Source organism: Lynx canadensis, chromosome C2 (assembly GCF_007474595.2).
Source record: "Lynx canadensis isolate LIC74 chromosome C2, mLynCan4.pri.v2, whole genome shotgun sequence".
In the NCBI taxonomy this organism is placed as follows: domain Eukaryota; kingdom Metazoa; phylum Chordata; class Mammalia; order Carnivora; family Felidae; genus Lynx; species Lynx canadensis.
Genome location: NC_044311.2, coordinates 110,474,190 through 110,488,781, shown reverse-complemented (window position 1 = coordinate 110,488,781; position 14,592 = coordinate 110,474,190). Strand labels below are relative to the sequence as shown.

General features: G+C 36.6%; 1 protein-coding gene across 1 annotated transcript in view; it reads right to left on the bottom strand.

The window, feature by feature from the left end:
* LOC115523333 (ABI family member 3 binding protein) overlaps positions 1 to 14,592 on the bottom strand; it is a 270,902-nt gene that overhangs the window by 88,592 nt on the left and 167,718 nt on the right. The window contains exons 31-41 of the mRNA XM_030329269.1: positions 14,093 to 14,176; positions 12,556 to 12,615; positions 9,916 to 9,975; positions 9,029 to 9,112; positions 6,753 to 6,836; positions 5,572 to 5,631; positions 4,755 to 4,838; positions 3,359 to 3,415; positions 2,295 to 2,354; positions 1,571 to 1,654; positions 895 to 954 (exon numbers count right to left, since the gene is read on the bottom strand). Coding sequence (XP_030185129.1) covers positions 895 to 954; positions 1,571 to 1,654; positions 2,295 to 2,354; positions 3,359 to 3,415; positions 4,755 to 4,838; positions 5,572 to 5,631; positions 6,753 to 6,836; positions 9,029 to 9,112; positions 9,916 to 9,975; positions 12,556 to 12,615; positions 14,093 to 14,176 — 777 coding nt within the window. The remainder of the gene's footprint in view (positions 1 to 894; positions 955 to 1,570; positions 1,655 to 2,294; positions 2,355 to 3,358; positions 3,416 to 4,754; positions 4,839 to 5,571; positions 5,632 to 6,752; positions 6,837 to 9,028; positions 9,113 to 9,915; positions 9,976 to 12,555; positions 12,616 to 14,092; positions 14,177 to 14,592) is intronic.

Genomic DNA, 14,592 nt, shown 5'->3' with positions numbered 1-14,592 from the left:
CTTTGAAACATTTTATTTTACTAATCTGTTTCTTATCACTACTGACAGTGTTTTTGGAAACAAAATAACAAGATTTGTTAATTAGAGGAATAGATATTAATGTAATTACTCAGAGATTCCTAGTTAGTGAAGATTAAGAATCAATGCTAAGCTGTGGTGGAAGATAAAGAATAACCAAAATATTCTGTGGTGGGAAAAGACTGTAGCTTGTATTTACTATTGTTTGCACTTCCAGAAAGCACTTTTTTTTTAGATAATTTAATATAACAGGGAAAAACAATCCCTGAAAATAGGAAGAGAATAATGCGTATGTCACAAAAATCTTATAGAAAGTAAGTTGCTCAGAAAGATTTCATGGTATTTAATTATCATCATTTTATAGATCTAACTACCAAATAGATGGGTTGTAATTTAGAATTCAGACACTTCAGAGAATGAAATTTTAAAGGAAGTTTAATGGCAGATAGATTTCCTGGGTCCAGGGACATTTGTTAAAAACAATAGGTAGCACTTGAATTAAGGATCCTGACTACTAATGGGGCGCCTGGGTGGCTCAGTCAGTTAAGTGTCCAACTTCTGCTCAGGTCATGATCTCACAGTTCATGAGTTCAAGCCCCACGACAGGCTCTGTGCTGACAGCTCAGAGCCTGGAGCCTGCTTCAGATTCTGTGATTCCCTCTCTCTCTGCCCCTCCCCCACTCACACTCTGTCTCTGTCTCTCTCTCTCTCTCTCTCAAAAATAAAAATAAAAAAAGAATCCTGACTACATATAAGATCAAGTATGAAATAGAACAAGAGCAGTCTAAGAAAGCAGGAGCAATTCTGGCCATGACAGTGATAGAATAGGTTTTCAATGAATAAAAAAGTATGTAATGAGGTCACAAAAATCATTACCTAATGTTGATTCTGGAGCCTCAGAACTATGAATAACAGGTTCAAAGCTTGTAGCAGGAACTAACCAAAAGCAACAACAGGAACATGAAAAAGTATAAATACACATTAAAAAATCTTAATTTTTCTTTCAAAACATTCGTTTCAAATGACTTTTTTTTTTAACTTTTGAATTGACAGGAACCAGTTTATTTTTGAGAATTTGGTCAAACGAGTCAGGAACAAGTCATTGCAGAAAGTAGTCAAAACTTTTAAATTCTGCTATGCATATTAGTATGGTCACTATGAGGTTCTTCTAAGATGTTTGATATTCTGACTCTAATCAATATGAAAGCTTGCTTTGGAAAATCTGCTTAGGCAATGTATATGAAGATATATATGAAAGTAACTTGTGACAACTTTTGGAAGCTGAAATAATACCTATGCTTATGTAATCATGACCATAATAACTAGATTATGTGTTTAAATGCAGATATAGCAATAAGTAATTATCAGTGACTATGCCAGTCTTGCTCTAGACACATCTTTAGAGAGACCAAAAATTTCACTCAAGAAGCAGTTGCTAACCATACCTCTCATGCCTTGAAGGCTGTCACTTCCCATCAGACGCATTTCTTTGGGACCCCACTGGGGCAGACTGCTAGGGTTCACCCCTCAAATCATGGAATAGCATATTTACCCCGTTTGGTCTGAGGTGCTTCAGGACTTGATGTGGTTTTAGGTCTGGGACGTGGACGACGGGTTCGTTGTGCTGTTTTAGGAGCTGAAGGATGAAACTTTGGATTACTCCTGTGAAGATGGTTTTGGAAACAAGGCTCTAGATTTTCTAAAATAGGTTATATTTTCTTGAAATTCAAGGCATATGTGTTTCAAGATTGAAATATTTTCTATTTTGTTAACTATTTCTTTAATCACTGAAGATTCTTAAGAGATAAAACTCACACATAAAATTAAGTCAAGGAGTGAGGAATCTCATAAATCTCTAACCTCAAAAGCAGAAAAGGACCATGGCCAAGCTGTAGGTAGTGGGGTCTTAGGTTCACACCAAGAAATAGAAAATTTCCAAAGAATCTATGATACCCTGTGAATTGCTATGGTTTGGTTGGTCTAGAGGAGATATAGACATTGCCAACTTTGAAACTCAGCTTTCAATTTGAGCCCCGTTTAGATAAAAGTTCAAGATTACATGGTTGACAGATATTCTGACTTATTCCATGCATAGCTTTTAAAAACAACAGGTAACTTCCGTTAAGAGTTTTCAATACTCTCAAGAAGAAAATTAAAGTTGAAGGACAGCAGAAGATGACAAGACCGTCTTATAAAGATGGTGACAAAGTGATTATGATTAGGATAGAATGGGTTGATGATGAGCCGGAAAAAACTGTTCACAAATGCTGGATTACCTAATGTTGTTTCTGGATCCTTGGTTCTAAGAGTGACAGGTTCAAGGGCTGTAGGAAGAACTGGCCAAAAATAATAAAAGAAACCAAAGAGATTTTTTAAAAAAAATTCACTTCAAGGCTAACTGCAAGAGTCAATTTTTAAGCCTCAAGACTAACAGAAAAGAGACACTTCCTCTGCAGATTTGACTACACTGTGGAAAAGTACCCATTAAACTCATAAGATAGATACAGCATTGTACTCTGCTAAAGTGTACAGTGGTGGTCAACAAGTTCTCCCAGATGTTTGATTATCTGACTGTTGCTAATATGCACAATTCTGCTAGACAAACTTCTTACAGTTAGATAATATATACTTTTCTAACTCTACTGAAAAAAGCATTTATCATTCTACTTGTACTTCTGTACAAGTTGAGATAAATGCCTATTATTGAAATAATCATGGGTACAATGAGTTTATTTATTTGAAAGCATCAGGATCAATACATTATAGAGTGTGTTCAAAGTTTCAAAGTAATCCTTGACTCAATAAAAGTGAAATACTGTTAACCTTCTCATGAGAGAGTTACTGTACTCTATCATGAAAAGCCTTTCATTTAAAGTCTCAAGACTTAGGCACATTTAAAATTTTGACAATTAAGTAAAAGCATCTTGTTTTGAAACAATAGATCCATCAATATAATCACACAGATCCTAATACAATAAAAAGTTATACAATTAAAGATCATGACATTTGTACAATTGAGGAGGGAGAAGCAGTGTAAATAAGGGACAGATGGAAATTCATGTTTGAAAAGAAGCTTAAAGCAGTCAGTGCTTTTCAGCACATGCAGATGATCACATGAAACAGTTATGGCAGTTTGATGTCCTCATATTAGCATATTCACAGTTTTCTTAAGTTTAACAGGTAACTTGAAATAGAGTTTAGTATAATTTCAAGATAAAGACTACAATGGAATGACAGCAGAGGGTGTTGAAATGGTTGTAAGATGCAGGAGAACCTGTGGCCACAAAGGCATGACAATGAGCAAGAAAAGCACTATTTGAAGGACACACATTCTCATTACCCATGATTTCTGGAGTTTTAGTTCTGAGAGTGCCAGCTTCAAGATCTGTAGTGGGAACTAATGAAAAGCAATGAAGTCAACACTTGTGAAAAGTCAGCAAGTTAAAATCTAACCAGTATAACATTGCTTCAAATAAATGTATAAAATATTTGGTCACCCTATAACCAGGTAAATATTCTTTTACGAGATAGTCAGTGATAGATGACCTATCAATCTGGTAAGCATCTCAACGTCAACACAATATGCTCTTAGGTGTTTAAGTACTTAATTCCAAGTACTGCTCTAGGAAACTTGTGTAGACATTTTACCAAATAGAGACTTATGAAAATGTCCCGGCAATTATTGGCTTTTCTGTGGAAGCTTTAAGAAAATAGCAAGTCTAAATAAGATGGATACAATGAATGGCACTTATATTTGAAAGGAGTCATAGAAAAGAACAAACCAAAGTGAACCTTGCTCATCATGTTGAGAACTCGTAAGTGGAAATAGGCCTCATGTGATGCAAAATCATTCTAATAACCAATCAGGTTAAGGAACAACTACTCAGTGTGTGGTATCCAGTCGAACAGCTCTCTGCTCTAATCACAAAAATGTGGTACCCTGTGTATGTGGAAGAGATCGCAGAAAAGACCACTAATACTACTAGGGTCAGATCCAAACTTCTGAGTCATACCTTCAAGAACTTTCTTCAACTGCTCTTATGGACCCTTCCAAACTCAGCCCTATCTTTACCACTTAGAAGCAGTATCTCCCTTGTTCCAGGAGCCCTGTGCCTTCTGGCTGGCCTCAATACCTCCTTTCTTTTTGTCTCTGTTAAACTCCATGATTTTAAGACTCACTTTATTTCTAACTCCTTATTCCTGTCCTTCACAAACTTCTCTCTATGCTCAAAGATGTTTATAACCCCTGCAAAAAATAATCTTGATTTGCACAGACACATTGCCTTGGTTCAATCTTTAAATGCTTCCTATTGGAGGTTTTGACTTTCACTACACTACAGCCTGAGAAGTAAAAACAAGCAGGCTACATCTGTGATATCCTCACAGCTGTTGATGTAGCTGTGGGGAAATGGAAGACACTGTTTCTTGAAATAAAAAATGATTGGTTCTATTTAAGACATTTTGTCTGCTAGAGAAGTATGGAACAAAATAAGCAAAAGTAATAAAATACACATTAAAATAGAAGATCTTTATGCAGAAAGCACAAGGGATTCAGCTGCCACACGTCTCCCCAAATCATATTCTCCTTTGCTTACTCAACAGGGGGATCAGTGCAGATCATTTAGTGCCCCCACCCTCACTGGGCTCACTTGGGCTATCACTTCTACCACTGGCATCAATCCCAGACTCCCAAAAGCTGCTAGGACTTACTCCTTTAACCAGAAACCCACATTTACCCAGTTTTGTTTGAGGTACTTCAGTAGTTGGTGTAGTTTTATGTTTGGGACGTGGACGACGGGTTCGTTTCGATGTCTTAGGAGCTGAAGAAGGAAGATCTTCAATTACTACAGAGTCTAGTTCAGAAGCTAAGGACAGCATGACACATGACTCCAGATTTTCTAAAACTTACTACATTTAGTAAATTTTCCTTATTAACCTTTAATTTGAAACTTTCACCCTTAATATAATAGTATATATTCTTTTATAAATCCAAGTTCATTGAGAATGAGTCATGTAAAATTATTCAAGAAACAAAGAACTGTTCATAGCACTCTTCTATTGAACAAAAGGGTAAGTTCCACTGCTAACATATTATGGTGTGGTGATAGATACAAACTCTTTGACAGTTTACTAAGATAAGGCCATGTAATTAACTAAAAAGTTAATCAAAGAAGAGATAATACATGGAGAGTTAAAAAAAAAAAAAAGAGAGAAGAACTTCAGATCCACAAAGAAACTTCCCAATGCCATAATAGTCAGTAGAGTCAAAACCCAGCTTTAACAAAACATGATTAAAAAGCACACAAGATGACAAAACAGTTTCAGATGGTTACATGTACAACAGATGACTTGAGTTAGGTTTATGCATGGCTCTCTTAAAAGAAATAACTTGTTTGAACAAAGTCCTCAATACTTTTAGGATGAAGAATTTAATGGAGTGACAACAGAGGATGATATAACCTTATGAAGTAAAAGAACCTGCAGGTATGATGTTGACGGAATGAGTCTGACAATCAGAAAGAAAGGCACCTACTGAGGAGCATGTGTTTTTACCTTGTGTTGTTACCCAAGTCTCAGTTCTGAGCGTAACAGGTTCAAGGTCTGAAGTAGGAACTGATCAAAAGCATTAAAGATAAACAAAATGATTGTTTAATAAAAAAACCCTCAAGACATTTTCTTCAAAATGAGTCTTATTAATATGCTTTCTAGAACTATGTAACAACTTTTAAAAACTGTTAAACTAGAAAAGTAGACTGTTGATTTCCTCAAATTTGGCCATACCGAAGTCAGGTAACTATTTCCTTATTCTTCCTTTGATGATTTGATTTTAAGTAATAAAGTGGGATGTGTGGGTATTACTAACAACTTTGGAAAGAAAGTGAGGCCGAAGCATGATCTATTTAACAGGGTATCCCTCTATTCTAAGCAAAGAAAGAACATGCCCTCATGGGCAAAGACGAATTTGCTGATGTCTATTGGATTAAGTCTCAACTGTTCCATCAGATGCCTAAGAATCTCCACCATAAGAGTCCATGGACCAATCAAGATTCAGTAAGCTTTGATGACCACGGTCTAGTCAGGCATTCTCTATACTAGTATTAAAGTTAGACTATCTCTTTTGGTTTGTCTCTCTATATATACAGTCTTTCTGATTTTATTCCTACCTATCTTTCCAGTCATCCATGTACTATGGTGGTTTCAAGGCCCCACTATTTCCTAATCTTTTCCTGATCCTATTTATGTACCTAGCACATTTTGTTGAGAGCACCCAGAAATCAATCTCATCTGTGCATACATGCTCTCTAACGCCATCTTCTATCTTATTGAGGAAGGCTTTTGTTCTCAATTTTCTTGTAGGTTTGAGGACTAAAACATGTCTCCTACATCTAATGTACACCCACCGAAGACACTAATATGACCTGGTGATACTAAAGACCCTGTTAATTTGAACTGAATATGCATAATTTTTCTAAAGGAATTTTATTTTGAAGACAAATGGAAGTTAATAAAAGGCACAGTTATAGAGAAGATTTCACTCAGGAGCTATGAGGCTTTTGGTTGCCCCACAGCTGTCCCCCTACTGTGTTCCTCTTGCCATCTCTACAGTGGGAAATTCTGTTTAACATGAGTTATATTTTTAATAGGGCCTATTGGTTACTCCCAACCACTGGAATTACTCTTGAGATCCTGCTGGGTTAGGCTGCTGAGACTCTAAACCAGGGATACTTATTTACCTGGTTTGGACTGAGATACTTCAAGACTTGGTGTCGTTTTTGGTCTGGGACGTGGACGGCGTGTCTGTTGTGATGTTTTGGAAACTGAAGGAAGAAATTCTAGGGTTACTACACAACTACATTACCTCTTTTCTGGAAGCAATGAGAGGTGAAAACATGATTCGATATTATCTACAACCTGTTAGATATTTGCCTTTCTAGTTTGAGATTTTTGTCATGTATACTCCTTAATGAATTTCTATTAGCACAGAATAGTCTTTGAAGAAAAAATCCATTTATAATTAAATAAAGTTTAGTAATTATAATCAAAGTGTCACAGAACAGTTTGATTGGACAACAGAAAGGTTAAGAACCATTGCTAAATTTTAATGTATTATCAAGGACAGTCATATTAAATCTGAGATTTATAACTCAATTTTTCAATCTTTCATACATTCTACATAACTACTAAAACAAGAACACATTAGTACCTAAATAGAAACAAGACAAAAAAAAATACTGCACAAATAGAAAAAAAAAAAAGGTAGAGATGTAGATGTGAAATGAATGGATTCTCTTGGCCTCACGATAGCTGTTAATGGCTTCTAACTAAGTTAGAGGTAGAAACCTATAGTATGTTTGAAAAAGTTTTTTAACTGCAAGCACTGCTTAAAAAAAAATACAAAATAACGTGAAACAATTTAAAATAGATTACATGGCAAATAAATGCCCTAAAGTACATTCATGAATGATTGATTCTCTATGAAAAGACAGATGATTTGTTTTAAGAGTTTTCATAATTTTAAGAATGTAAATGAATGGCCCAAAAGAATGACATACAGTAATATAAAATAAGAGGAAACTCTGGATTATAAAACAAGCAGAATACGTCTTGTTGAAAAGCCAGTATATCTGTTATTACAGATATAAGCATGACAGGTTCAAGAACTGTAGCAGGAACTGACCAAAAAATACAGTAAACCAAAGAGATTTTAAAATACACAAAAAGTCAGAACATTCACATCCAAACAAATCTATTTGTGTGTCAACCCTTCCTCAAAAACAAAAACAAAAAATAACCTCTTAAGGAAAGAGTAGATAATCATTCTTTGAACACTTGGCGAAACTACAATCATGGTCTGCAGCTTAGCCTTTGAATTATCTTGATTGCCTTAAAGAAGGCAACATTAAATTATCCTAGGTTTTAGATAATGGATTCTGATATGGAAAACTCTGCACTGGCAAATATTCTTATTCATTTACCTAACAAACTTGGAAAAGAAATGGTCTTTAAAAAAATCTTATCAGTCTGTATTTCTATGGAAGCTGAAAATGTGCACTTGCTATGTTTAAGTAAACATGGATGCAATAAACAGTTTATAAGTTTTAAATAGATATAAAAATTAATCATTGAAGTAGACTATGCTGATCTTTCCAAGAATTCATCATGACACATAAAAGAGCAAAATAAAGATGGTTACTCAGTCTAAAATACTTAGTGGATTATCTGTCCAGCCAAAGCCCAAATAAAGTAGAAATCGAAGACAGTTGATGTCCCTGTATCAAATCCAAGCTTCTGAATTGGGTCCTCAAAATTCCCTTTCAACTGTCTGCCTGGACCCTTACAAATGCAGCATCATCAATAACCTTGTTTTGGCCATCTGGAAATAGGACATTCTGTGTTAGGCCCACTGGATTGCCTTTGTGGCTGATCCCCTACCACCCCACATGTCCAGCCCTTCTGCCTTGATTCACTTTTCCCTCCATTCATTCAAATCCTGTAGTGGGCCCAAGGTCCAAGTCTAGATCACCTTTGTCTTTTCCTCTTCAAGGTCAGTGTTTAATGTATCATGCAAACATATACCCAACTCCATTATTTTTAGAAAGTCTCTCATAGCTGGCATATCACTCACCATTATCACATCAATATTGGCAATTTTCAATATTGGTCCAGAAATATGCAAGGGATGTAATTTATATTCCTTATATTTGTTTCCTTGAACTACATATACTGACTCTGCTAAAGAAGCTTTATCATTAAAATTTGACAGAAATTGACAGTAAAAATATACTAAATGCATATAAAAGAAGACTTTCACATAGAGTAAGATATTCTGGCATCAAATATATCTCAACCAGCTGTATTCTCTGACACCTGGGCAAAGCAGCCATATTCTCAGACACCTGACCATGCCTCATGACTTCAGGCTTAGAGCGACGAACAGCTTGGCACTGCTTTGTGTTCCCACTGGGATAGGCTACTAGGGTTCACCCTTAAATCAAGCGATCACATTTACCCGATTTGGTCTGAGGTACTTGAGAGCTCGGTGTGGTTTTAAGTCTGGGACGTGGACGACGGGGTCTTTGTGACATTTTGGTAGCTGAAGAAAGAAAAACTTTGTGTTACTCTAGGTCTTTAGGCTCTGGATATCAAGGAGAGGTTTTTACAAAAGCTGTTAAATTTTCAAAAGTTCTAGGCAATTTTTTGTAATTTAAAATTTTCAATCCTTTTAGGCCAATGTATCTTCGTTTATCATTGATGGCACTTTGGGGCAAACTCATGTATGTAGTTGAGTAATTCATTCAAGGCATGAAGATTAGCACTTGTAATTAAACATTCACAGAACTTCTTCACTGGGAAAAAATGAGGAGGGCTCAACCCTGGTGCAAGGGGAGGGGAGGCTAGAGTCACACTAAGGGAAAGGCTTATAATTTAAAATTGCAGATTTAGATCATTTCCTATCTATCAAGTTAGTAATAAAACATGTCATTATTTAAAGCAGGAACAAAGAAACAAACATATCATACAAATAGTTTTTTTAAAACATAGATGTGCAAAGGAGTCTAAGAGTAGCTGTTATTGCTGATCCGCCTAGATAAGAAACAGATCCCAACTTGTTTTAAACTTAGTATTAACACAGAACACTGTTCAGTGGAGCATGAGCTAACACGACAATGTCAAACGTACCAAATGGCAGCAATGTTTTGAGTTAAGCTAATGTCTGCTCTCATAAAAACAACAGGAAACTTGTTTTTAAGAGGCTTCAGTATTCTTCAGATTGATTGAATGGCAAGAGAGGATGATGGTGGCTGTCTTACGAAGGAGGAAAATCTAGGAGATGGAGACTGAATGGAATGTACAATGAACAGCAAAAGCATTTGGCAAATGGCACAGAATCATTACCTAATGTTGTCCCAGATGTCTCAGTTCTAACAGTAACAGGTTCAAGATCTGTAACAGGAACTGAAGTAATAAAATAAGCAAAAGAAGTTTTTTAAAGATGTATAAAGAGCTACAACATCCACTTCAAAATGTATTTTTCCAGTGCAACATTGCCTCTAGAATTATTATTTTTATTTATAGATGGAGGGTATGTGGAGTGTACTGTGTTTCTCCCAAATACTTATGTTGAAGCCTTAACTCCCAAATGTCACTGTATTTGGAGATAGGAACTTTGAAGAGACAATGAAGGTTAAATGGGGTTGCAAGGGCAGGTCCCTAATACAATATGACTCATGACCATATGAGAATAGGGAGACACACAAGGGATGCTCACAGACAGAGGAAAGGCCATGTGAGGATACAGAAAGATGAGACCATCTACAAACCAAGGAGAAAGGCCTTGGGAAATATTAAAACTATTGATACATTCATCTTAAATTTCCAGCCTCCAGAGCTGTGAGAAATAGATTTCTATTGCTCAAGCCACCCAGTCTCTTTTGTTATGGCAGACTTAGCAAACTAATATGAAGGAAAACCCATTATTTTGTCCAGATTTGGCTTAACTGTAGTTAGGGACTTCTACATCTCCTGAGATAGTCATTACCTGTGGTCTCTGTTTAGCAAAAGAGGGAAACAGTTCTACTAGATAGCGGATTATATGAATCTAATATGGTAGACTCTAGCACATTTTTAGGCATTTACTAACCATCTTGAAAAGGCATGTAAAAAACTAACTTGCACTTTAGTGGGTGTTGAATAAAGAAGACATGTACCATGTTTATCAAATTACGGCTGCAGAAAAAATTCCTAAATATCCAAGTAGCCGTTATACAAATAACCAAAAATAGCTATGAAGACCTTGCTTAGAACTCATCTTTGGAAAGATTTTGTGACTTGTGTCTATAGAAAGGTACTCAAGAGGACTGTGTAAGGGGCACCCACTCAGTCTGTGGCACTCGTAAAGCACCCATCCACACTCAGTGCGGGGAAAACTTTATCCAGTGTGGAAAGAAGAGATTTCTGATGCTCATGAGAACAACTTTGGACTCCTGAGTGCAACATTCAAGCCCTCCTTCAACTTCCTGTGGTATTATCCAAATGCAGAATCACCAACAAAATGTTTTGACAGATGCTTCAAAGCCCCAGAACCTCTGCCCCTCTGGTGGCCTCTAAACGTGTCCTATTTTTTTTTTTCTTTGTTCTCTCTCACCTGTCCACTTGTGCAAATTCTGATGTGATGTCACGACCCAAACTCCTTCCCTGATCTACTGAGGCCCAAAATGATGCTTTACTTCTTCAATAACTTACATAATCAGTCTAGCACTTGATGTACCCAACAAAAACCTTGAATTTATGAAAGCACCCTGCCTTATTTCCCTTCTCTAGGCTTTTTATGCAAGAAAAGTTTTTGTGTTCCACTAGCCTGAAGACTAAGTAAAACATGTTTCCTTCTACCCTGAGCAAGAGGAAAATTATGTATCTTCCAAACAAGTACTTCTCACCAACACTGAACGGGAAAGGACTCTTCATGATTCCCTCATCAGAGGGTTATGTGGGTTTACACTTTTAATAGGTAAGGCTATGAAACAAAGCTTTCATAGAAAGCTCAGGCTTCTGAAACAAAGGACTCAGTTTTTATCTGGTGTAGTCCCAGGATCTTAAAGGACTTGGAGTGGTTTTAAGCTTGGTTTATGAATGACATTCCCACTGGGATGTCTTTGGAGGTGGAAAAAGATAACCTTTAAAGTTGATGGTTCTACAAATCATGAAGTTAAAAAAAAATGTTTTCTAAAGCTTGACAGATTTGTCTTGAAAAAAATTTGCCCCTACTATGTTCCTGTATCTTCCTTTGTTATTGAAGATATTTGGGGGTCAAAATGACATAAACATGAAGTTATTAATGCAGAGAGTCAATATTAGTATTTTTATCATATATTTTAAAAATATTTAAATTTGTTTTTACTCTCTACACCCAATGTGGGGCTCAAACCTGTAGCCCCAAGATCAAGAGTTGCACAGTCCCCCAACTGAGCCAGTCATGAACCTCTTTATCACATTCTCCTAGAGTACCCTGACTGCATTTAAAAGATTAAGAATCATCTATTTCTAAACTATGGTGGTGAAAGGGGTAGTCAGATTCACCCTAAGGATGGGGCTTACTATTTAAACTTACTGTCCTTGATCACAGTATCTGATTGACAATTCACTAAAAACATATTACTCAAAAGTTAACAACAACAACAAAAACAAACAGGCAGATAAAAAGTACTACAAAGGATATATAAAGCAACTTCCCTGTCACAGCCTGGTTAGCACAGATCAGGATTAGGTGCTCACATGAACATATGATATTTGCCTTAGCAGAGAACTCAGATTAAGACAAAAACAGAAGGTGGCATGAAAAAATTTTAAAGTAAGTTACAGGGCAAAAAGATATCCCCAACTAGATTCAGGCATGACTCTCTTAAGAACAAGAGAGTGAAGCATCATTTTGGGCCTTATGTTCAACTCATAAGATAAAGAATGTAGTTGAATGACAAGTGGAATCAGTTTGACAATGAGCAGAAAAAGCTCTTGCTGAAGGTCAGAAAATGGCATTACCAAATGTGGTCCCTGGAGTCTCTTTCATAGGAGTGACTGGTTCAAAGATTATAGCAGGAACTGACCAAAAATAATAAAAAACAAAAATGAAATGTTAAATATTTATACAATCTCAGAACTGCAAAATTAATTGTACCTAAGTACTAATGTGTCTAGAGTACAAAGCAAAAACTATTCACTTTCTGAGCTGAGAGATACGGCATCTCTGCACGCGGGTACCAATTCATCACATAGTAGGAGTGGTCTTTGTAGTAGATAATTATCCCTGTAAGGTGCCCCTGTAGTGTCTCACTCTTTGATAATCCTAGTCTAAGTAATGTACCAAAATAGACCACATCAATCTTGCTAAGAACTCGTCTTTGGAAAGAGACAGTGAGCTTTGCCTACCAGAATACTTAAGAGAACAGGAGAAGGGACGGGCATTCAGTCTGAAGTATAGCAGGGTAGCTCTCTGTCCAATGCTCAGGCAAAGCCTGACTATATACAAACATTGATCATTACTAAATGAATTCAAAATCCTTAGGCCAACATTAAAAATACCTTTCAACTGGTCCTTTGGGCCCATTTAGCTACAGTAGCCTCAGAAAAATGCCCTTTCTGATCAAACTTAGAAGCCCTAGAGTTTCAACTGGTGAGAAAAGCCTCTGCCTTCCCTCACTGGCCCTCCACACGTGTCCTTCCTTTATGTACTTCTCCATCCCCTTTGTCCCCAGCCTTCTAAATCTATAGTGATTTCAATGCTCAGTCCTTCCCAACTATTCTGGCCTACTCTGATTATTGATTCTTTAAATCAACGGTTGACCAACGATGGCCCATAGACCAAATCTTGCCCATAGCTTATTTTCATATATTCCATGTAAAGCTAAGAATGATTTTTCCATTTTTTAAGTGTTGTAAAATTAAAAAGGAAAAAAATAAAAATGTTCAACAGAAACTACATGACTCACAAAGTCCCAAATATTTGCTCTCAAGCCCTTTATAGAAAATGCCAATTCCTACCCTAGATCCTTATGACTTGGACTTGACTTTGTAGTTACCAAGAAACAATTTCCCATTTACCCAAACATATATTCATTCTGTACCTATTTCATTCCACTACACACATTTAACATTTCAAGAATAATAAGAATTGAATGAGGGGCGCCTGGATGGCGCAGTCGGTTAAGCGTCCGACTTCAGCCAGGTCACGATCTCGCGGTCCGTGAGTTCGAGCCCCGCGTCGGGCTCTGGGCTGATGGCTCAGAGCCTGGAGCCTGTTTCCGATTCTGTGTCTCCCTCTCTCTCTGCCCCTCCCCCGTTCATGCTCTGTCTCTCTCTGTCCCAAAAAAAATAAATAAAAAACGTTGAAAAAAAAATTTAAATAAGAATTGAATGAGAAATCAAATAAACATTTAGAGAGAAGATTCTCATTCACAAGCCTGAGAAATTCACTATCACCTAAACCCCTCCAACCATGTTCTCATTATCTACCTTGACTTGCCCCTTCACTTTCTCTGGGCCCCACTGGGATAGGCTTAACCAGGATATATACATTTACCTAGCTCAGTGTCAAGTGCTTCAGGACTCCTTGTGGTTTTAAGTTTGGGATGTGGAGGGTGAGTTTGGTGAGGTACTTTGGGAGCTAAAGGAAGAAAACCTCAGGTTAACAGAGTGTTCTTAGTTCCAGAAGCTGTGGATAGGATTATATGTCTTCTAATTTCTTGAGTTTCAGAAAACTTTTCCTTTCAGCTTAATATATTTGCCCCCATTTCGATAATTGCCTCTTTATATCATTTACATTACTCTGAAAAACATAAGTCACACAGAAACATGAGTTTATATATCAAGGATATTCTCACAAGTATCTCTAAATGATAAAAGTTCCAAAACTTTACTGAGTTACAGTGGTGGTGGGAAAGATGGAGGGTGAATTTCAACTAATGATGGTACTAATAATTTAAATTGATTATCATTGAGCTCATTTCTATTTCACCCCTTACTGAAAGAAGACCACACCATTACCTAAAATGACAAAACAAAAACACAAAATGATGCACA